The 25670-nt window shown below is 38.8% G+C and overlaps 1 protein-coding gene across 2 annotated transcripts; it reads right to left on the bottom strand.

Moving 5' to 3' along the window:
• Nucleotides 1-810: 810 nt before the first annotated feature.
• Nucleotides 811-15680, bottom strand: zdhhc7 (zDHHC palmitoyltransferase 7). 2 transcript variants are annotated; one of them, XR_003272692.2, is made up of 9 exons: nucleotides 15515-15680; nucleotides 14394-14480; nucleotides 8443-8793; nucleotides 7057-7181; nucleotides 6738-6834; nucleotides 4084-4165; nucleotides 3376-3506; nucleotides 2648-2953; nucleotides 2437-2495 (listed from the first exon to the last, which is right to left on the bottom strand). XR_003272692.2 is itself a non-coding variant. In XM_026171799.2 (8 exons), exons 3-8 carry the CDS (start codon nucleotides 8785-8787, stop codon nucleotides 2771-2773), a joined length of 963 nt encoding a protein of 320 aa, XP_026027584.1. In that variant the 5' UTR covers nucleotides 8788-8793; nucleotides 14394-14480; nucleotides 15515-15680; the 3' UTR covers nucleotides 811-2770. The 2 variants fall into 2 exon arrangements, 1 of the variants encoding a protein (XP_026027584.1); XM_026171799.2 differs by having other exon boundaries at nucleotides 811-2953.
• Nucleotides 15681-25670: the final 9990 nt, after the last annotated feature.

Below are 25670 nucleotides of genomic sequence, written 5' to 3' on the forward strand. Positions count from 1 at the left end.
AAAGCATTGACAGAATAGTGTTGTATTGGTTTAGGCATCTTTGCATGTTGTTCAACATTCATCTTCCTGTGGTGATTGTAGCTTTTTAAAGTCATACAGCAGAAAGCAGAGATTATCAGTGTAGTCCTTCAGCATTCATCGAGTCTGTTACCAAATATGAAAAAGACATGAGACAGTTTAAGAGTTCGGTCATGGAGCAGGACATCCTATTGTCAAATACTTGACCATATCAATCTTGCCCAAATGATACCAATCAAATTCAAATGCTTTGACACAGCAATATCTGCAATTACTTTTGTTTTTGTACCCACAACAACTACAACTTACAGTTCAGCACTGCATTAGAACTGTTATTTCTTTTGATATTTGCCTTTTATCTAATGACATAATAGTTTATTGGACTCGTCAACATTTCCTGCAACACATTTATTCAGCTGCTGCATGATTAGCAACATATATGCGTGCAAAACTAAACAATGGGAATTTTAGTATTATTTTCTGGCAAATTTTAAACTTCTTTCAGTTATAAAAATTTTCATTTTCTACTTTCTATGAAGCTTAACTTTTAACAGTTTTCAGTTTTTAGCATGTTAGGGACTTGTTGAATGTTCTATGATCTATATATAGTGAAAGTAAAGCAATGTTTAAATAGGAAATATATGAAATCCAGCAGAATACAAATGAGAAATGAGGCCAGCATTAAAATAATCCCCTGATATTAATTAGCTTTCAGTGCTGTGACCCTTCTGATGACAGTGCTGTCAAATACCATTCTAATGACAGCATGTTTTTCAAAACATTACAGCCATAGAGCATCAGATATTATTTATTGTAAACAGTGGGCACAGTTCCTTTTCTTAACGACCACAGATGAAAACAAACAGCAGTAATATTGTTCAGCAAGCAAATAAATTAGACTTTAAGAGTCTAGACTTGACAATACTTTGATAATACCAGCCTGTGCATCTGGACTTGACTGTAAACTGCAGATTCGAAAAGCCACATTCATCCGGTGCCAACAAACTCGTTAGTTAGGCAGAGTGAAGTTAGGAGAGTGGCAGCCACAAAATTGACATTTTCAAAAATCACAATATCTTTCAATCTCAAAAATTCAATTGATTTGATGTTTCAAAGGCATGGCAAAGTGTTCTAATAACACTGGGAAAGTGTCTGCTGCTGTCCTGCCACTAGATGGTACATGCCTGAAACTTTTGCAGTAATAGGAAAAAAGGCCTCACAAGCCTCTGCTGAGCTCCCCGAGACCGTATTAAAGCTCGTATAGTGAGCCTGGTACCTCAGTCTTTTTCAGCAAAGCACTCTTTTTAAATCTACAAGCTGACTTCACAATGGAGCTTTGCACAGTCGATCAGAATGTGAAAACAATGACCCAAAGGAGGTTGTGCTAACGTTTCAAACCTTCCTTTTCAACTCATTGTTACACACGGTGGCCAAGGAGCATGTAAAGTGACCATGTCTGAGACTCGGCTCTGTCTTGAGGGCTTATAACGTTGTTTTTTTAGGGTTTAAAATGCTGTGAAGACTTTTCCGATAACTTTTGTATATAGTAAAATTCCTACTACACAGAAGTTCCCTCTGATTTCCCACACAGAGGTTAAAAACAAAACAAAACATGAAAGTATTAAACAACGCAAACTTAGTAACATTTAGTCTTCGGCCTAATTCACTTCATCATGAAAGCACAGCCATCAGTTGTCCTGTTGTTTAACTGATTGCAGAGATAAGGAGATGTTGATCAGCATGTAGGAGTGATGGAAATGGATACACATACACAATTATTACAAAATGTTTTGTCCAAATGAAGACTAGCAGTAGTCGTCTCCTGTGAGTCATGGTCATCTGCTGAGGTGTGCACATGGTGATAAAGCTTCACCAATAAATTTCTTTTAGCTCGAGTAACCTAAACAACTTTATCCCGAGGACCCAAAACAAAAAACCCCCCAAAAAACAACAGAGATGAAGAGATAGAAAAAGCCATCTCCTAGATAAGAATGAGCATTGTGTTCATGGTAGCTTGTTAAGATGATTAAAGCCTCATTTCCAGACTAAGATGCTGAATGAAGCCTTATACATGCAGCACAGTTCAAACTCTAATGACCACTGTGCTCCATAACCAAGCTTTTTCCTCAAGTGTCATGTAAGTAGTGCATGTCCTTGACTGTGAATCCCCTGTCAGTGGTTCTCTTGTCTGGGCCAAAAGAAAAATAATTCAAGCACTTTCCATTTCGACCCACTTGTGTAGCTCCAGTGATGATGAAAGACGTTGTTGATCCATCCCTCAAAAAAAAAAAACATTCAAAGACTTTTCTCCAATCTCATGTGCACAGCAAACAAAACATACTCAAGTTGTGTCCCAAGGTGCATTAGTTGAGTTCAAACAGCATCTTGGATGGTGGGGAATAAAAAGACTCACTTGAGTTACGTACTGCATGCGTTACCAAACAACACAAACCACATAGCTCCTCATTTTGCCCACCCTGCAAAAAAAAAAATCCAGTTGTTCATCTGATTTGTGCAAAGCAATATCACATGTGTTGGATCCACATCAGCATGTGATAGACAACACAGACTCTCAGTAGTGATTGTGATACACTTGGGTCCCATTACTGCAGAATGTTTTGTCACCTACTCAGGAAAGACGCCGCCGGAGGTTCATGGTAGCTCCAGTCGAAGAGGGCATAGAAGAAATCCTTTTTTTCCACCACACCAGACACGGTGAGGTGTCGGTGAGTTGCATCAGTCTGCAGTCTTCTCAGACAGAAAACTCAGACCCACCACGGCGACCGTGGGTCAACAGCATTAGGCGCCGCAGACGCAGGCCTGTGAACGGATTGCACCACAGCAAAGATGGCGAACCCCCAAATACAGCTTTCATGCCATCCCATCTCATGCGACGCTCCCAAGTGGGTTTCTCGTTTTTAAGACGTTCAATTTCCTGCAACACATTTGAACCCACCAGAAAGGAAAGATCCTCAATAAGTTGTCCATTTCCTTTCTCATTAGCATGCTAACACAAACATTTATGCAGAGAACTAGAACAAAAGTCATTGCATATTAATTATACTACTATAGCTAAAGAAATTTAATGTACGCCTGAACAATGTCTCAGTTGATTATTTTATAAATAATATATCACTGCTATCTCGGTACACAACTTTTAGGTGAATTTCCTGTGACTTTTACAGATTAAAATTAACGAATGATCATGATTACCAATGAGATGACATTGCTGAGGCAGGAATATGACACCGTAACAACTTGATAAAATTAGTCTATGACTTCTTTCTTCGATTCATGAACATTTAATCCCTCCACTGCTGAAAGGAACAAAGCTTGCATGGCGCAGTAGATACTGACCGTCTCGTCATTGCAGATGGAGTGGATCTGCGTACCAAACATTACAGCTGTGAAAGTGAGGAAGAGGATGGCTTCGAGACACAGGAAGATAAGCAGCAGCACAGACACCCCCGGAGAGAACTCACTGCACTCTGGTTAGAGGAACAAAGTTAGAGGTTTCAGAGTGCGCTGAACAACTGAGTAAAACAGAATATAAAATGCCAATCAAATAACAATACATTTAAAATAGGACAGATTCTAAAAGGGTAAATGTCTTCCCTTTGGGTGTTTAAAAGTCACATAGGTGACTGGATAAAATCTAGTGCAGACCATTAAAATAGTCCCTTTGCTACAATACAATTGCTACGGCAGACTGTATTTTTTTGGGAGGTCAGAGTATTATCCTGTAGAGACGACGAGAAGCTAGAATTTGAAGAATGAAATATTATCTTCATTTTCTGGTTCACTCTTACAGACAGACCCACAAGGGAGCGGGAAGTGATGGATGACAGCTCAATGATGGCTTTGCCGCACAACTTCAATGACTTGTGCAGAGCAGCTGTTCTGACAACAGGATAAAAATCTCTTTCATTTCCATACTCTGCTTCTTTTCTTCATGTCTCTAAGGAGTTTCAACCACTTGTACTAATAGTTGTATTTCTGCCTTAAACTGCATGTCTTTGACATCATGTGTTCGTGTTTTTGAAAGTTACGTTAGAGAAGCCTTACCGTTCCACTGAAGTTTAATACATGTGAAGAAGTGCATGCCACTGAGGCCGAGGGCATAGGCAGAAATCAAGGCTATGTACATCTATGGAGAGATGAAGAGAACAAAAAAAGTCACATATACAAAACAAAGAAGGTAAGCAAAACCACTCACAACCCAAAAGTTTACTGACATTCACTGGAGTAATGTAGCCTTAAACTATAAATTTCACATTCACAAGTAGAGCTGGGCCAGATCATACTGTTCAAGGTGATACCGGTATAATGTTGGGCAACGATAAGAAAATGAAATATCGCGATAGAATATGGGTAAAACGCGCATGCGCAGTGTCTTTGTTTTCATACGCACATGGCGGAAAAAGCATGGCGGCGACGGAGAATGAGAAGAGCGAAAACGGATCGATGAATGAAACGGATGAACCAGAACTGGTTTGTAAAAATGCTGTGACTTCAGTGGTGTGGAACTGGTTTGGCTTTCGTCCGTCAGATACACAACAAAGCACTATTTTTGGTAGCGCATGCTAGTGGGCCGTTGTTATTACCGTGTTTTTTGGCACATACGGCACACTTAAAATCAATCCTTTGATTTTTCTGAAAATCGACAGTGCCCCTTATAATCCCGTGTGCCTTATGTATGAATTCTGGTTGTGTTTACTGACCTCGAAACGATTTTATGTGGTACACGGCGCTCGAAGATCTGTCAAATGTTTTAATACGACTTTGCTAAGCTACGAAGCCGCACCGCTTGATGGATTGTCGGAGCATTACAGCCATCGTAGGCAGGAGCCTCGCAGAGTGATACGTACTGTGCTTCAACATAATATTACCGTATTGTGTGTGTATAACCTCTTTTTAAGTTTTGTGGATATTATACATGGTTATGCTGAGGATATGTCGGCCAGTTTCCACTAGAAATGCCTTTTGGTTAAACTGTCAGCAAGGAATTTGCATTTGCACTGTTAAATTTTTATATAACTTTAATGCACATAAAAAACAGCTGCTTGTTTAAGTGAAAACACATTGATGTTTGTTTTTTTTTACATTAATAAAGTTGTGCAGTTGTAAAGTATTTTGTCTAGTGTCAATTATATCGTCAGTTATATCATTATCGCAAATTTTCAAATGTATATCGTGATAAATATTTTTGGTCATATCACCCTACTCTATTCACAAGTTTAAGTATTTAGACTTAAAAACAAAAACAACTTTCTATTTTAACCCTTTAAAACCTGAACCATGAAAGAACTGCCAGAAATCTTTAATTTTTTGATAATGGAGTGTTTGTGGAACCTTGCCACCTGACCTGCTCTGCCACCTGAGCAGGTCAGCCACTAATCAGAAGGTCGGTGGTTCGATCCCAGGATACCTCCTCGCTGCATGCCAAATATCCTTGGGCAAGATACTAACCCCATTTTTGCCTACTGGTGGTGGTCAGAGGGCCTGGTGGCGCCAGTGTCCGGCAGCCTCGCCTCTGTCAGTGCGCCCCAGGGCAGCTGTGGCTACAATGTAGCTTGCCATCACCAGTGTGTGTGAATGGGTGAATGACTGAATGTAGTGTAAAGCGCTTTGGAGTCCTTAGGGACTAAGTAAAGCGCTATACAAATGCAGGCCATTAACAATTTAGACAAAATATATACAAATTAGTGGTGTTAATAGATTAAAAAAATAACTAATCTCAAAATTGTCTGTAATTAATCGCGATTAATCGCATTTACTTGATCCTGATTACTTGATTTTTTCAACTTTATATTTAAGCTTGTAACAGACATTTATCCAATATAATGAAGTAAATGCAGAATAAACAAATAATTTATACTTAAATTCAAAGAGAATTTGAATAGTTTTCTTCAATCTTTTAACACAGGTTCTACCACATGTGTTAATTGCATTAAAAATTTTAACCGCGTTGACCGTGATGGCGGATTAATGTGTGTTAACGCGTTAATTTTGACAGCACTAATACAAATATTTGAAATTTTAATCTGCATATATGTATTTATAAGTTTTCATTTATATTACATTTAATACATAAACCATATTTTTGCAATTTAGTCATTAAAAATGTGTCATGCAATTTAGATTCTTTTTTGAGGGTTAAAAAAAAAAGTCACGCTGATGATGTAGAGGTCTCAAAAACTCACAAAAACACATGTATCAAATACGATATGCTGTTCTTTAAAGGGTTAAATGATGAACCTGTGTTTCCACAGATAACTTCTCCTTTATGGCAATCTGAAAGGAAAGTTAACTATGACCTTGTGCCACTCAACCATATATGACAGCTTTATGTTTCTGCCCTCAAAAAAGTTCCAGTCAGCACACGAAACCAGAAAGAAGTGCTGATGCTGTCAAGAGAGTCACAGATGGCCATGAAAGCACATTTAATGTCGGCATGTTCCTGCTGTGCGGTGCATCTCTACTGAGCTGAGCTGCTTATTTGATCATGGAAATGAAGCAAGTGGGAAGACTTTTGCAATATCTCCCATGTAGTACCAAATAAAATATAATTTATGTATTTATTTAAATTTAAAATGAGTGGAAAACAAGCAATTTTCTAAGAGGATTAAAAACAGTATTCTCATATGTAAAACGAGCATTTCTACTTGCTTTGTAACTTTAACAAACAGATTAACTCACGACTGCAACTGTGTACTTACAGTGAAAAGAACAAAGAATCTCTGGTTCTTTTCTCCCACACAGTTATTGACCCAGGGACAGTGATGATCCATCTTCCTGATGCATCGTTTACAAATACTGCAGGCAGGAGAAAGGAGAGTTTAATTCATGACAAACTGACTGCTAATGCAAATGTAATCAGCTACTCTGTTTGTCCTTTCATAAAATATGTTTTTAAGGAACATTTTTCCTGCTACAACAAGCCTGTGTATTACTAAGTCACAGAGTCTGAATGTGCTTCTGTTCTCATTACATGCTACTCATGCTCTGCCTGCTGCGTATGCATGGTGTTAGACTGACCTGCAGTGGTGTGCCCTCTCAGGCTTGATGCTACAGCACTTTGGGCACTTGTAGATGACCTCGCCAGGCTTCAACTGCAAGCTCTCCATATATTCCTTTGTTGCGTTACCCTTGGGAACTGCGCCCTAAGGAAAAGGGCAGACAGAAAAAGAAACATGCTATTTATTAAAAAGATCCACATAAATGCATTATGCTGGGGTCATTGAGAATTCAAGCATATACAGCAATTCACCCACTGTTCCTAATGTCTCTAGGCTGTGAGAGGGGAAAAAATACTTTAATTTAAAAAATAAATAAATAAAAGGAACAAAATGTCTACTTGTACAAAGTAATACAAGTAATTAATCTTAATAACCCAAAATGGCAATAGTCCAACTGAGACACAAACAGATGCATTGGTTCTTATTCACAACTTTTCTATTCTACTTGAGGACTCACAGCTTTTTCTATACACTATGTCTGACTCACCCTCTCACGCAAACATTCACACAAGCACACACGTCAAGCATTCACACACATATTCACACTCTGATGAATGCACTGGGTCCAACTCGGGGTTCAGTATCTTGCCCAAAACCATTTTGGCATGTCGACTGAAACACCCAGTGTGTAACGCACACTTAAACTCAAATACACAGATGACCTTAAGACCTTGAAAGTATAGCTGAAACTCCAGTTTCTCCACTACAGCGTACACTTCTGTGTTTTACTTGGTGGATTTCAATTAAGCATTTGTTCAGGAAGGGCCACTGGGCTGGAGGCACCAGTGGGGCTGTCACCAGACATTTTAGTTTCTATGAGTTAGAATCAGTTGACATTTCAACAGCAGCACTAACAGTATTAGACGTGCAATCCCCCCGACACATGACTTCACTGTATTTAAACTATTCGCCAAGTATTAGAAGCAAAGTCAGTAGCAAACCAAATTAAAAGTTGAACATTTTTTTTGAAAACCTCAAATGCTCTTAACAGATTAGAGTAACAAGCTGACAGAAATTCAGTTCAGAAGGCTGCACTGTGCTGCTTTCGTGCACAGCATCCACTCACACACTACCCCTAAGCTTAGTGTCCCAGATTACATCAGTGAGTGACTCCAAGTATCACTGTCAGTGATTTTTGGTGTAAGCTTCACTGTCAAAACATCTACTGCAGTAAGACTACTATACAAAGTCTGAGCATCATGCCACACATCTTTATTTCATTAAGATGATTTGATAGCTAAAGCACCAAAAATTTAGCTTGCAAAATTACAACAATAAGCCAGGTTCTATTTAATATTTGTAAATGTTGTTTGTTTGCAAAAACAAATAACTGCCATCAGACTGAAACTCTCACACTTTCAGTGACCTTTGCCTTCTCCACCCTTACTGTAATAAACATACTTACCGGGTCAGTCAGCATGGTGCGCAGGTGCGAGGCCAACGCAAGCACAGCCAGTGAGTTGAAGGTAGCACCATTCAACAGCGAGTACCAGAAGTTCTTGGCAGGCAAAAGCATGACGAAGTTCACAACAAATTCAGCGTACAGAACCAGGAACCAGGTCATGGTTGCACACACCATACCACAGCTGTCCTGAATAAACCACAGAGTGCGGTTTCCTGCTGTGTGACCCACATGTGGACCTCCAACCATCACTCCGGCTGCAAGGCTACCTGTCTCGACATCTGCACCTGCTGACAGCAGCGGATGGTGCTGCTCCATATCTCGTAATCTGTGGTTTGAAGACTGCATTCTGCCCTAGAGAGAGGAAAGACATTCAAACTTAGTAGCAGTAAAAGTAATAGCAGTCAATCAATAAATACGGTTTAAACTAGAATCAGTACATCAAAGAGACAAATAGTAAAATGTTTGGGGAAAAGAATGAGGAATGTGTGTTAATTAAGAGTTCTACAAATAGCATCAAACAAGAATGTAAGGTACTTATTCTTAGGTCATGATTATCTGTAAAATGACAACTAAACCTTAGGACAGCAGTGATTATAACTAGTGATCAGAGTGCTTTCCAAAATAATTTGAAATCACATAATCAAATCATTTCTTAATAGTTTATGGCAACTTTATACATTCAAAGTTTTGGACAAACGTCTGATGCCAGCTGACACAAATGGGGCAAAGTATGTATATGATCAATGTTGCTCAACCCTGGACTCAACCCCCTCAAAGCTCAGGGCCTGTTGAGCCTTTCAGCATGATTCATTGGCGTACTCCTCAAGGTCGCAAGCGAACATTCAGGACCAGCTGGGGAAACGATCTCCACAGCTTCAGGATAAATCAATGGCTATTCTGGTACCTTTAGGAAACTGATCCCGCAGCTGAGCTACATGTTCAGGAGAAATAAAGGCTAATAATAATTTGTGGGCCTATTTTCCCTTTGGCTTGTAGGCTTTGTGTTAAAAAAAAAAAGACAAAACAAAATAATATAACAAAGCTTTTTAGATTCTGTAGTATTTAAAAAAAGAGAGAAAACAAATATCACACAGCCTTACTTTAAGGTCAAATCTAGTGTTTCTACCATTGCTGGAACACTTGAACCACCAAACACTCAAACGGGAAGAAGGAGAAGAAGAAGAAGAAAAACAATTCCATCCATCCAGGGTCTAGCACCCTATGACAGCAAATCTGGGGGGAACTGGGGCAAACTTTGTCTCACTTGTGGCAAGGTTATATGATGTCGTCAACTATTTGTACCTTTCACTCATCACCTCAACTCCACACATAACACACGAGTGAGGAGGTGCGCTTGCATTGAGACAGAAGAACAACAGGGAAAGGAGAAACTTGCACATCTGGAAAATTATACCAATATGCAGTAGCCTAATGACTCTTACACCGAGCTGTTATGAGACTAGTGCAAATAAATTGCTGAAAGAATGACTCCAAGGAATACAATTATTAATTTAACATTATTATCTGATCAGTATACTCAGTATTGGCATACGCCCAAAGCCAAATGGAGACGGGAAACTGTGGGATTGATGCATCCTTAGTGCACATGAGTGTCTGCTTCACGTGCCTATATACAGAGGAGCAGAGAAATACAAATGAAAAGAGTTAACTCTTAAAATAAAAGAACGGATCCCATTTTAAAGGAACAAGAGGAATAAAAAAATTTAAACAATGTCCAGTTTTCACAACAGAATACATGCGCCCCTGCTAACCAAACACAAATATTCAAGGCCCTTAAAGTGATAAGACTCAGCCAGAAGAACAACCTTGCACAAGGTCTTGCCACCCTCACCAATCTTACACTATTTCCTCATTACCACGCTACAGAATTGTAGTAGAGGTGCTTTAGCTGCTTCCTTTAGATAAGCATTTAAATAAAATGAGACAGGAGATAGGGTGGTGCAAAGCTAAGCAGTCAGTCTTGTGCAGAATTTCTAATCAGACTGTCTTTGGAATACCCTGGTGATATTTGCTTGTGCTTGCACCTTCAACACCTTTCCATGACAGTGACTTTCACTGAAGTTGCAGTATGAGGTTTTTACCCTGCAGTGTTGAAAACTGCCTTTCTGGCTGCCAGAAAACAGACATCCTCTTTCTCTTTGGGAGTTCAGTTCAAGCCCCAAAGTGATTTCACGGTAACTGGTTCAAAATAATAGAGGTGTTCTGTAAAATCTGTGTTGCAAGGTGACACTTTAGTAGTGCATGTTTCACAGTCTGTGTGGATTGTCCCTTTTGATAATATGGGAAGTTATCTATATTGTTACACAAGAGTAAGTGCTAGAACACACAAATTCTTCCAAACACATCCTACATGGATAAAATATTACGTCACGCAAGCTAGCAATATGTAACTTGTGCAAACAACTGGTTCAGATAGTAAGAGTGGTCAAACTGTCTCTGCTTTAACATATCTTAGCTACAGATATAGTGCACAAAACAAATGTTTACCATAAGTTTGTATTTTTTTAAAGGTTACCTTTAACGACATACCTGTCTGATTATCATGCCCTGTCAGAGACACACTGTTTGTGATGGAGTGATGTTTTTGAAGTTCAAATTGTGAAAAGAAATCCTAATTTTCAGTGTGCAAGCACAGAAGTGGTAAAATTGCCACTTTTAACCACTCTTGTTAATTGACGTTCCTTTCATTCAAGAACAATAGCTTTTTCCTTTTTTTAATCAGAAGTGTCAGGCACAACAGAAGAACATATACACCTTTGAACACGAACTCAGAAAGGTAAATGTGCTGTGCTGTTTTATATATTATTTCAAAACACACTCATGTCCCTATACACACATTGTGTCGTAACTTGTGTGTCTAATCCACGGGTGTCAAATATAAAGCCCAGGGCCAGAATCAGCCTGCCAAAGGCTCCAATCTGGCCAGCTTGGCAGCTTTGGAAAATATTAAGGAGGACATAAATATGGGGCATTTAACTGTAATTTTAGAAGTTTTTGTAGCTCTTCTCCTGAATACCTCATTAATAACCATTAATACTACATCAAAGTAAATAAATAAATTAAATTACAGAAAGTTTGTTTTTTGCCATCTACTATAGAAAAGTATGTTTCTTTTTCCAGTAGCTCCAGAATTTTAAAAAAAAATTCATTAACTGATTATATAAAAAAGGACATTCTGTCAAATAACAAAATCCTCTCGTGTTATAATTAAAATGTAGGTTGGGCAATATGATACCAGAACTTTTTTGGCATTTTACACACTTATTTCTTACAATTTAATCATCCCAAATAGATTTATTTAATTTACTACAGCAGCATTTTTTCATTGTGAGGAAAAACTGGTATGTATGGTTTATATTGAGATCTTCTTTTTCACATTAAAATATATCAGGGACTAAATGTGTAGTTAAAGTTCTTTACTAGGGCTGCCACAAACGATTATTTTGCTAGTCGACTAGTCACTGATTATTTTTGCGATTAGTCGACTAATCAGATCATGCATCCATTGGACATGTGACTTATATATCGTGTTTAACCGGAGTAGCGAAAGACCGCGGGGGGTTTAAAAACGATTTGCCGGGAGTCCGGTGTTCTCACGGGCTCCAGTGAGCCTTGCCCCCGGCTAGCTATCCAGCTGGTGGGTGACAGATGTCTCCGAAAATGTCGGAGCGCTTTTACAAATATGTGGTGTCTTGATAAGCCGAACAGATGATTGAAGTTCACACAGCTCCATTCTCGCCTGAAAATATGTTCAAAGTTTATTTTGTGACCCAGAAAGAATAATAAGAGTAATATTAAAACTAAGTAGCTGCCGCCATTGTTGGAAACAGGAATATGCTGAGCCGTGCTATGAATTCTGGGATAGGTTGGGCCATATGCCCGACCCATCCTTCAAATCTGGGGAAAAGTAGAACACATTTGTCGGCTGCATTTGCAGAAGTCTTCGAATTTGAAAAGCCTTTGTCGTGTCGCTGTAACGTAATCAGCCTTAAAATGCGGGCACAAGAGGATGCGGTTCCTGAATTTGGACACGGCTACGATATCGGAAACTGCTTCTTCTTCTTGGAGGTTTAACGGCAGCTGGCATTCTCGTACATGCAGTGCTGTCATTTTCTGTTTCAGTCCGTTATTACACTCTTAAATCCTACTACTTATTCCTGCGTCTTTCAGGATCTTACAAAGCTTTAAACGACGCGTCGACTATTAAATTTGTTGTCGACGATTTTGATAATCGACGTAATCGTGACTAGTCGACTAATCGTGGCAGCCCTATTCTTTACACTGACAAAAAGGAGAGTTTCACTGGTGCGGCCCACTATAAGATCAAAGAGAGCTGTACGTGGCCCGTGATGTAACATGAGTTTAGCATCTCTGGTCTAATCTAATGAAACTACTTTGTGCATATTGTAACCCTCCAAATAAACTACAGCAGTGCATTTTTTCTATATTGTGCAAAATAACAAAATACAGGATGTCTTACGTTAATAAAATTCTCCACGTTGTTAAACCTTGTTTATATATAAAAACTATCTTAAAACAAAGGAAGTTTGTTATCAAGCGACCCGAGTGTGATGCACGGAACAAAAACAATAAACCACAAATAAAGCTTCAGTTATGAGATGACTGTGTGTGTCGCTGAATTTTGCACTTCCTTCGTATAGATAGACTGCAATATTTCATATAGCAAAGCTGAGCTAATGTTTCCCACCCAGTTATAATGGGTATAACAGGAACTGAAAAAGTCAGCCCAGAAACTGATAGTGACCGACTGTCTAGCTCATATACATGCTTCACTTCAATTAATTACAATGACAGGAGAAACAGTTTGTGCCAGTTGATGAATATACTGAGGAAAAGCTGCTCAATCACCAGCAGTCAGCTACACTTGCTAAAAGAATAACTCACTCACTCATTGCATATTCCCAATACCACTGGCAACATTGCATTTGTATGTTAAGAAGTCATGCTGAAGTTTAATATCCACAAAGCTGATGCCATTAGGACCACAGGCCAGGTGAAGACAGACAGCATTGCCAGTAGACTGTTAAACTAAATAAAAACAAACAAAAAGGAAAATCACCATCCTAAAGAGGACAAAAAATGCTCTTGCTAGTTTAAGGAGTATTGATTTTTCCATTGTCAATAAAGAGGAGGTCCATTTAAGCCGCAGCAGCTGCTGCTTGTCCAGCTGTCTGCCCTTCCCAGTCAGAGGGCACAACACAACAGCCACCAACTGTCCTCTCTCCTCCTTTTCCTATCTTTGTAACCAGAAACAGCACCCAAACGCTATTCTGCTCAGATCACTTTATGGGACTCACACTAGTCTTGAGTCATCGCATGCCAACAGGGATGTAGCAGTTCCACCAAAACAGAAACCAAGATCACGATGCAAACGTCGACAATATCATCTCGTGGTTCCATCTTCCTCTACCATGATATCCACGTGCAGCAGTTAATGCCCATTTAAAAAAGTTAATCCTGTTAAAATCAGACATTATCTGATTGAATTATTGAGTTTAATTTTTGTTCATGATCCAAAGATTTCCCCCTGCTCTTTCCATTTCTTTTTTGTTACTCATCCCCTCTAATAAAATCTGAGGTTTGTTATATCCCCAACACGCTAAGCAAGAAAGGAAATTACACATATACATACACATATATATATATATAAGAAGATTTACTTAGTTATATTACAACTCACTGTCACATTTTACATACACCATCAATATTGCAGGTCAGATTCGCTATTAACGATTGAAAATACCATAAATTAAACCAGTTTGCAAGTGAATCAAGCAAATATTCTCTGCTGATCTGAATGTCACTTTTCATCAGCCAAAACCAAGAAGTGGAATGCAACTTCTCCAGGTTTTGCATAAGCGACAAACTGGTGGCACAAGGTCCTTCCTCTGTTTGCTCTTGTTACATACCTAATATGTTCCAGCTTCACAACAGCATGCTGTGGTGTGCACCTCCTGGGCCAGCATTCAGGATGAAATACACATGTGGACTGCTGGCTGAAAAAGACAAAAGGCACACAAATATTTGTTCAGTTTCCACAGAGTGTAATGAACTGAAGTTATTCTTTTTATTTATTTATTTATTTATTTATTTATTTATTTATTTATTTATTGTGACCGGCCATAATTACAGATTGAAGAAACCATTTCTGTCGATCAGTTTATACATCGCTTAATTTCCTTATAGCAGAATGAGAGTATGTGCCATATATATTTACAACTGTTTTTTTACTTCCAGGTGGCACACCCATAATTAAGGCAAGTCATGGTGATGAGGTGACACTGCAAATATAAACAGTAACATTTTTTTTCCCCGAGTTGGTCAATCAGTCCTTCTCTATTTGGATCAGCTCAATGTGGTCAAACTATAGTAACACTAATCAAATACACAAATTAATAGACACGGGGGGAAAAACACGACCAGTTCCTCAACGTTGATACAAAAAACTAACCATGTAAACCTTTACAAACCACTTTGAACTACTCTTTAAGAAACTAAACTGAAATGTAAATGACTTTTTACTGGTTTTAAACTAGTTTGACCAGATACATATTATTATTATTATTATTATTATTATTATTATTATTATCATCATCATCATCATCATCATCATCAGGGGTCTTTAGGCGTCTCGTCACTCAAAAAGATTGTTTAGAGGTATGACTGATCAGACCACAAACCACTTTCTCATTGATCTTCCGCCATCAGTGGAACTCGTCGTACTAGTATAGGTATCACGGACTATCTGTCTGCCAGCTAAAAGCATCAACTGGGGTCGATCTTCAGATCTACAATACCTGCAGAGGTCGTGATAGAAACTCAACACTTCGACACACGCACACAGACAGACACACGCGCACGTACGCCAGCACGCACCGCTAGCCTGACAGTTCACATGCAACCGGGATGGCTGGTAAATCTCGCTTGCTAACAAGCCACTAAAATAAGCTAACGCCGCTAGCATGCTAACACTCTATACGAATGACGAGTGAGAAAACAAAACCTTTGGAGTGACAGCTAAATTACAAACCTTAATATTCGTCATGTATTTTCCTGGGAACTCTGTCTCAATACATTCTGGCGTAGCGTTTCAGCTGAACTCTTAACCCTCAAAGCAGCTGGATCTGCAGCAAGCGACACATCGTTTGAACAACGGGCTGAAAGCCACCAGTAACAACAGAGCTTCCGGGGTTCGCTTCGGGTTTGTCCGGTACCTTTCGTAATTTTTCGTCGAATCATATTTGGTTAAACATTGCCACCGTGTGGTTAATGATAGAATTGCGCTTAAAAACTGCGATACCATGATTTCTCCACTAGTGGGTGATATTGGCCAATTACAGTGAATAACCTTAGGTAAAGTTCAAGTGAAAAAGCTAAACTATAGTTAAAGAGCAGGTGATGTGTGTGTGTGTGTGTGTGTGTGTGTGTGTGTGTGTGTGTGTTTTAGATAGTGTGTGTGTGTATTGGGGCAAACTCCACTCAATAAAAAAAGAAACAAAAATAAATTAATAAAAACAGGGACCCTGTTACTTCAGGTTATTGCCCTTGAATTACTGAATAGCTATTTTTTTTTCATTATTCATCTCAGCTGAATTGCATTCAGGGACCATACTGGTGCTTTAGAAATTTACTTTATATTTCTGCAGATCTTTATCAAATGCTTGCCCACAAAAACCTTATAACAGCATGAGGCTTTAAGGTGTATCTTTCCTACTTTTTGAAGTACCCAATTTTTATGCCACTTACTCCAGTGAGTAAGGTCAACACTGTTTAAAACTCTGCACAATTAAACAACTATGCATACACTTTTGTTGCATGGATACCTTTAAAATCAGTCTGAAGTTGAGGATGCTCTTGTAACTCAACCTTGATCAACATGCACATATGTATTTAGAAAAAAGAGGATGAATACTGTAATAAAACTCTGACTTGTCTGGGAAATCTCTCTCAAAACAAACTCACTAAATCTTGTGGCTGCTACATAACCTTGAATGTCAATTAAATCCATGAACTGGACCTATTGAGGGAAAGGTCACTGCAAACCAATAAAAAAACTGTTCTGAGTGACAACCTTTTCACTGTGATGAAGCTAAGTGCTTTGCAGCTTTAAAATCCCATCCAAGTCAAAGACTTATGGAAGATTTCTGTCCTCTGCATTTCCCTCATAGCAGCCCAACATCTTATTCAGTACATACAGATGAAGGCCCACTCATCTAATTCAGTGAAATACTGAGTGAAATCCTTTCTGGTCAGCTGAGGTCAGGTGCACCCTTCTTACAGCAGGGTGTACAGCAGGGAGAGGCAACACCTTACTGGCAGAAGTCTCTGCCGTCACGTGTCACCCAAGAGTGGATTACAAAGCCAAGACAAAGCAGCTTGGCCCTTCTCTGCCCTGTGCAACTGCACAGTGAAAGCTCAGGGAGTCTGCCCTCTCCCATTCTGGTTTAGAGCCAATATTGGCAGTCTGTTTTAGAGCGAGGGAGAGAAAAAAATACCCGGCAATCCTCTAAAGCAGCTTAAAGGCTGAATTTGGGGACTGAAGCTCTTTCCATTTCCAGAACTGCTTCTCTCTCCATTACGGCTAGATGAGCATCTGACTGACTTCCAAAGGAGCAACTACTGTGGATATATTTAAATTGTGTGCTGCATTCTCCAAACGGCTCTTCGTGCCTCATGTGCATCTCACAAAACATTGATGTCCTATAAAGGCATTAGAGACTGTGAATAGAAACTGTGGGAAGAGGGGGTTGTTTGATTTGAACTCTTGATGTATTCAGGAGTCTTGCATCCAATTAAATAATGAATGTCAAGTGATCATGTAACAAATAAACTCTCCCAATGGGAGCCTATGGGTTGCAGTACCCATTATTATTTTGGTGCAGTCGCCTCCGCTGTCCTTTGTTAACATGCTGACTTTTGAGTGAAATGAAGTGAAGCAAAGACGAGTGGAGCCCTGAGTGGTTTGAAGTGAGTGCGTGATGTGACTCTAGGTGGTCCTCTTCTCAGTGTGTGTGTGTGTATATTGCTGCAGGAATAAACAGAGGAAAACAGAATTGAAGGCTTGAGTTACTTCTCAAGGGGTGAGAGGAGAAAAAAAGGCAAATGAGAGAGAGAAAGAAGGAACAAGCAAAACAGAGAATAGAAACAAGAGTCTATAGAACAGCTCCAGACTGATGCATTTACGCAGACATTGAAAAAACCTTATTTAGATTTGTCCTGGAGAAGAAGCCCCATCTGGGTAATCTCACTTGTTGGGTTTCTACCAGATGCATCCAAATTATATATTAATTTTTGTGGTTGGTTAAGGATTAAGTTAGCATAATTGTGCATATAAATACTTCAGCACGGCATGACACAAGGAAGGAAATTCCTTTGAAAACCAGAGGGAAATCACTTTAATCACATTTCTCAAGGGAATAATTCAACAGCTTGCAACTATATTTATTCTGTTTCTTGCTGCAGTAAGAGGAAGTTTAAGACTGCTCTCATTCCTACAGAAAGTTACCAGCAGCAGCCAGCTGTCTTAGATGAACATATACACACACAACTACAAGACCTGCTTTGTTTCATTGTTTCAAGGGGAAATCTGTCAGTTTTATGCCCCAAACTCAGTACTTAGCACAGTATATTTTTTGTGTGTTTAAGAAAAAAAAAATACAGATTCAGAAAGAGGGTTAGTTTTATATTGGACCCCCCCCCCCTTTTTTTTTTCTTTTTTTTTTTGCTTGGCTGCCGGTCAGTATTTTCAGAAATAAATCTAACACTTTAATAAACTTGTAACGGAGCTGGATGGTGCAAATTTTGTAACCTAAGATGTTTGTAGAAAATACGCACACAGAGGACCATTTATAATAACATCTATGTCCAAAAAGTGAAGCCTGAAAATTGCATTCTTTCTTATGGCCAAGAGGCAAATCCTTTGGCTGCAAGTTGACTTCCTTGACCTATGAGCTCAATAAATTGTTTCCAACTTTAACATCTTACTAAGAACAGCACAATTTTTTCCAATGTTTAGTCCTCATTAGAGTGAAAAGGGGCAATAAAGCATCCTCATGTTGGACCTACTTTGTGCTTATTGCTACTTTATGAGTGTTTCAGCTTCTCTGTCACATTTCATATCACATTTAGTGATGTCACATGGCTATACATTCACCTCTTGTATAAGATATAAACTCCATATTTCTAGTCATTGTTTAGACATTTTCTCATTGCAAAGCTTATTCTGTGCCAAGGCAACTGACCCTGAGTTACCGTAAGAGAAGAGACTCATAACTGAAGATTAATGTCTTATTAAGAAAAAAGAGTTAAAGAGAGAACCCTCAGAGGAAAATCCTTTGGTGTTGATGGTAGATGGTCAGCAATCTACTTGTGGTAGAAAAGGAGGAGGAAAATACAGTGGAGAGTAGATGCACGGTGTAATAAAATGCTAGATCGTAGTATTTAGAGTACTAGATGAAGTAAGACTTGATTTAGCTAATCTCAAGAACACTAATATTGCCACCTTGGTTATATTCAGTCTCCAGTACAGGAGACCAGCTTAGCCCTCCATTAAAGGGGTAGATTGGCCTGCTTAATGAAATTAAAAGAACAAGATTTGTTCAACAAACTGAGGTAAAGGAGATAAATACAATTCAATGCATTTCCCATGACCTGGTCATTCTCATGACCTCTGTGAAGCATGGCTGAATGAAGCAAAGTAATCTTTTTAGCACCATAAAACTGCTGGAAACATTTCTGAAATGGGTTTGGCCTTTTTTTCCTCTTTTTTTTTGAATGTTTGGTCACTTTTATTATATTAGCGACCACATAAAATAAATTAAGATACCTTTATCTTTCTTTTTCCTGTTTCAGTAAATACATGAGAGTACTGGATGTTTATTATTGCCAGTAGGTAATCTGGTTGTGAGTGTACACAAGTATCACGCTAAATAAATCTACAACAGAAAAATGTATGAGGTCTTCTTCTAAATATGATTGAAACAGACATAGTAATGGACATTAAATGCTCCACGATATCATATAAAGTGACCCAGGTCAAGGTGAAACGCAGACTTTATACACAGTCTTTAGATGGAATGGCCTCTGACTTTTCCAAAGGCTTATCTCTGCTGCACCCACCTTCACCACACAAATCCTAGAAGCCTTTTAGAAGGGATTTTCTGACTCTGGAAATCTGTTTGCTTTTCTAAAACTGCAAGAGCACAAACAGGTCATGACCCTTCCCCCCTGCAGGCCATCAGCTCTGCTCGTATGGTTTATTTGGAATATGCACATTCAGTAAATGACGCCAAGAGGAGTGTTATGAATAAGCAACACTTCAGCGTTTTTAAAGGTCACTAATGTATTTCTCTCATTAACTATGTAAACCTTCTATAGTATGTTTTTGCAGAGCTGAATATCTTTTAAGAGCCCAGTGGAGGACATCTCCTTAATGCACCTGTTGTTTCCTCCATTCATCGTACTGTTCTATTTTCTGCAAAAAGACACATGTACAATGGATGACATTAATGCTCCAGAGAGGGGAGCTAAGGATAAACAAGTACCTCCTTCACATGCAAGCCACAGGATGACAGGCTGGATGGACCGCTTGTTTTAATATGTTTTTATCAGATACTATGAAGTGGAGAATGACAAGAAGCAATACGAATGAAAAAAGGGCTGATGCAAAATTAATTTCAGAAAACTGATTCAAATGTTTAGCATGCAAAGCAAATGACCTGCATCTTCATTTCCTCTGCTGACACTATTCTCCAAATATATCACTTTTAAAGCTTGCCATACCTCAGAGTTTTCTGAAGTTTGCCTTGATGTGACGCGGCAAATGCTATTGGATCTTCTGGCTCATCTCAGTTGTCCAGGTAAACATGTTATCTTGTGTTACAAACTAGTGAGGCTTACTGACTGCCCTCAACTTAAAAAATATACTTGTCCTTTAAAGGCTGCCATTGTATAATATTTTCTAGCTAAGGGAATGTAGGCCTTTTTTTCTCAGAGTCTATGCGGTAAACACTTCAAGGAAACACGCTTACTTCTTCTGTAATGGAAAGTTAAATGAGAAGATCAGCAGCTCCCCAGCATGTGACTGCAACTAGTTTGAATGATGACTGCATCTTTAGGAAAGAAAAGGCATTTTTTTCTTTTAAAGTTTAGCCAGTTTCAGCCACAGCCTCACATAGTCACATATATCCCTTCTTTAATAAATGTTGCTTTACACTGGCAGCGATCAATGCAAACTTTGTATGAGGGCTTTTAAGGTAAGCTTGGCTATCATTTTCATAGGGAGCGAGTAAGATGTGCTTCTAGGGATGAGACCCTAGAAGCACATGGCTTCTAGGGTCTCATCTTTCTTTTTGGTATGAAAATCTAATCAAATTTACTATGCAGCACATTTTAAAACAGCAGTACAGCAGTACTGGATTACTGTATTTGGCAACATCATAAATAAATGCAACAAAGAAAATCATTAAAATAAACTTGATATACTGAAGAAATGCACCTATAAACAGCAGTGAGACAGAACCAGGTACAAACACATGTAACATGATTACTGAAATAAAACAGTTTAAATAAAAATCTTTGCAAGGGCGTGGCTTGGTTTGAGTTTGTAACATCCATCAGGGTGTTATGAAAAAGGGTCTGGGTTAAGTTAACATCCACCTTGTCTCTTTGGAACATTGATTTAGAAGAACTTCAATTATTCCAAATCATCCATCCATCATCCAACTATACTTTTATACATGCAGTTCACCAATCTATCACAGGAAAGCTCTTTCAGCTTCTCAAAATGTGTCTATTTACCATATGGTCTAAACAAAACCCACACTAAAGCCTACGCGGGTTAATTAGGTTACATTTAGGTTAGAGCTAGGGGCTGGGATAAGTCTGTCTTACATCACTGCAAATCAATATAGTGTCCTCAGACACTCAGTCTTTGTGTGTGTATATATTTGAAAGTCAAGGTTGAGTGGAGATCTTTGTGGAGTTGAGGCATGACTCACAGTTCACTCCACTGCTGCATGCTATGTGTGTAAGAGGCCACATAGTGGATAAGGTCCATCTATAATTCAACAAAGACAGACTTCCTCTTTCTCTGCTTTTTATTCCCCTCTGTGCTCTGCCTCTTTTTCTAAGTGACTGAATCTTCCTAATTCTGCATACAGCTTTTATTTTCCACCTTCTTCTATGCCAAATGTTGGAAGCTATTAAAAGACAAAGCTGCAAAGTTTAAAAAAAAAAGAAGAAGCTCAAATGAGTATAGGGCTACATGGGTGTGTAAGACCCTTGTCATTCTATAAAGCAATGAAATGAGTGGTCGTTAAGTGGATTTTAGAGATGATATCGTGACGACATACAAGCTCACCTGGATAATACAGTCTAGAAGGACTTTTCCTGAGATTTTCTGTAAGGATGTTATCAGAAAAGGATTATAAATATCTTCTTAAATATATATATAGTTCAATTTTATTTGTATAGTGCCAATTCAATTGGCAATAACAATTGTCCCAATGCAAAGTTTAGGATAGAGTAGTATAAAGTTTGGTGCCACTGGACTGTAGAGTGGTTGAGATGTGCTCTCTGAAGTGACATATCACATTTCTCCATCTGGCAATCCAATGGATGAGTCTGGGTTTGGTGGTTGCCAGAGGAACAGTACTTGTGTGCTAAAAGTAAGGTTTGGTTTAGAGGGGATCATGGTGTAGGTGTTAAGTCCGTGGGTATCCTGGTATAAAGTGGAGAGCACAGAGGTAAGTTGAACAAAAAAAGTTTATTATGATACAGTGTTCAAGACAGGTTCTTAGGTGGTGACTGCAAAGTTATCCCCCATAAGCGTTCTTGTCTTCATTGAGCTACTCTCCCATGCTGGTCTAATATCCCCTTTTCCACTCTGCATTGAAAGAGCTCTGGACAGAGAGGGAAAGAGGGAAAGAAACGCACAAACACTGATTCTTGCAATACTGATTGGAAGGTGAGCTGAGCTTGTTTAACAGTGCAATGATCTGGTGTCAGTTGAAGAGAATCTCCAGCTTCCAGTAGCCAGAGTATAATTGGTCTGGCAACCTGCAGGTGTGTGATTGGTTGCTGAATTCAGGTATGTGATCACCGCAGCAAAGAGTAGTAAAACAATCTACCTCTGGAAGACAACGCAGAACTGAGAGAAACAAAGAGTGTGAGAGAGAGAAAGACGGAAGGACATCTCAAGCCAGGAAGAGAAGGGAACCTGACAATGGAGTTTTTTTTCTCAGGTATTGGGCTTTGCTCCTTAGTTCCATTGTAAAGGACTCTTAATGCTTCAGCATACCAAGACATTTTGGACAAATTCACACTTACATCTTTCTGGGAACAGTTTTGGAACTGGGAACTGTACATCAGCGCACAAGAAGGCCCATAAAGATATGGATGCGTGAGTTTAGTGTGGAAAAACTTGACTGTCTTGCACAGAGTACCTCAATCTGAGAGAACACCTTTGTTATGAATTAGATAGGAGACTGAGAGCCAGTCCAAAAATGCAAATTCTCGTAAACACACTCCTAAACCTCGTGGAAAGACTTCTCAGAAGAGCTGAAACTGTTATATCTGCAAAGGGTGGGCCAACATCATGTTAAACCCCACAGACTAAGAATAGGATGTCACTTAAGTGTTAACAAAAGCAGTCACATTGATGACTGCACTAGTGTAAACTTAAAGCTGGCTGTAACTAGAAAGCATATTTGGTCATTTGGGAAATATCAGGTAGTGCTGGAGCTTTTTACTGGGATTATCAAAGGGCTTACAGACGTTAGAGTCTTCTAATGTGTTTGGTCAGAGTATCAGAGATCAGGGGGAAACTGTGTTTATGTCTGTCCTCTTTTAACCATCATCTCACACAAAGTGTAGTAAGCATCAGAGGCCTCCATTTCCTCCCTAAAACCATTGATTCCATATGACGAAAATGCAAGAGAGACAGATCAGTGTTCTTCAAAAGATACATTAGTGAGCATTATACTGCTAATCCCAGGACCTGTAGGAAACTGCTAATCTGGATTATAGAGTTTGTATCATGTTATAGCATCATTTGTGTCTCCTTTACACACTAAGATGTTTTCCTCCCTTTTAAAGTCCTCCTCTTTTTAACCTCTTGAGCCTCTTATTTTAATGCTTAGCTCTTGGTGCATGAAATTTCTCAGTTAAACATTCCATATATACTATATTTTATTTTATATAAAATTACTCCATTGAAAAATGGAGTAATTTAGCATCTGAATGCTATCATATACTAAAAACTAATAATCTCCATGGAAAACAAGTTTGACATTGTTTAGACATTTTTTTTTTTTTTGGTGAATTCTGCTAATGGGATAATTTTGCCTTATGGAAGTTTGTTTTATGTTGTGTATGTGTGCGTGTTTTTTCCTTTCACAGTTTGTATAGGCTACTTGGTTTAGTTTAAGAAAAGGTAAATGACACTTCTTATAGAGCCTGTCAGAGATAAAGCATAAGAGGCAAATTTCCCAGACAGAGGGACTCATTAAAGGCTCAGTGCAGCACAGAGAGAACCTGGACCTAAGACTGGGGCAATGGTTCAGCTTTTAGTACCACAATGAGCTGAGGCATGTAGCCAAGACAATACTGGAGTGACTTCAGGACGACTGTCTTACTGTCCCTGAGCAACCTAGCCAAGGCCCACAATTACAGCCTGTAGAACAACTCTGCAGAACTCTGAAGAGAGAAACTAAGAGGCACTTCCTGTCTAAACCCAGTTGTCAAAACCACACTCAAAGCTGCCAGTACTGAATCAAGTGACTAAATACTTTTGTAATATGACATTTTGATGTATTTACTTTTTAGTGATAAAAATCATGTCAAATATGCCAGTTTTACCTATTTCATTTAGGTATATAACATAAGCATATAATATGAAGATAGTTGCAAGGTTGAGACTTTCTTTAAAGCCAATGCAAATATCATTTTTGCTTTCAGCTGTTTATGTTCTTATTCAGTGCAGTAATACCTTTGGGGTTTTTCTTTTAAATTCATTGTGCAGCAACACAAGAATCACAAGAAGAACAAGACTCCACAATACCCTGAACTCAACATCAAAGATTGATATTTGGACTACATAAAGAGACAGAAGCACCGGAGGACACATGGATCCAAAAAGGAAAGATGGCAATTTTTTTAAAAAGCCTGGAACAACCTTCCTGCCAAGTACCCTGGCAAATACACACTCATACATCTATTCAAACATCATTTGAAAGAATGAGATCAAAATGGAGATTTGTGGCCATGAAGCACAGTGCCACATTTGGCAAAAACCAAATACAGCATGTCAGCACAAACACCTCATACCAACTGTCAGCACAGTGGTGCAGGGGTGTAGAGTTGGGCTTATTTTGCAGCCACAAGACGGTCAGTGAGTCAACCATGAAGTCCCTTGTGTACCAAGTATTAAAGAGTCAAATGTGTGGTCATCTCTCTGACAGCTAAAGCATTTTCAAAATTAGGTCATCTAACACGACAATTATCCCAAACAAAACATCAACTCTACAACAGAGGGACTGAAAAAGAAAACAATCAAGATGTTGTAATGGCCCAGTCAAAGTCTAGATTTCAACCTGAATGAAATGTTGTGGCAGGACCTTGAGAGGAAGAAGCAACACTGTAAAGAAGAGTGTGTCAAAATTCATCCACAATGATCTGAGAGATAAAGTTACACAGAAAGCAACTCAGTGTACTGGAGCTAAAGGTAGTTCTAAAAGCTACTGAATCATGGTGTGTACTTAGTGCATCACTGTAGCTCTTCCAGGCTAAACAAACTTGCTATATGTGTCATATTCTTTGGGATCTATATCAGTGTAAATGATCTAATGATGTACTCATAATGCATTGTTACACAAACAGAGATTTGGGGGTATTTCTTTATTTCTTCGATAATCTGTGTAAAAACAACAGTAATATCTGGAGAGTTCTATATCATTTTACTGTCCTGTGCAAACAAAAATCCTGTGGAAATCAAAAATGGAGTTTTCCATCATGTGTTGGCACTGAGAGCAATCAGACCACTGCATGTCTGACTCATCACTTGAATCTAACACAACAGCTTATCAGCGACCTTTTTACAGGAGAGGAGAAAGACAGAGAGGTAGACAGACAGAGACTATGGCCAATTTTCTAATCCTGCAAGTCCGACTTACTTTAGCATTTCATCA

This window comes from Astatotilapia calliptera, chromosome 1, assembly GCF_964374335.1.
Source record: "Astatotilapia calliptera chromosome 1, fAstCal68.1, whole genome shotgun sequence".
Classification (NCBI taxonomy): Eukaryota; Metazoa; Chordata; class Actinopteri; order Cichliformes; family Cichlidae; genus Astatotilapia; species Astatotilapia calliptera.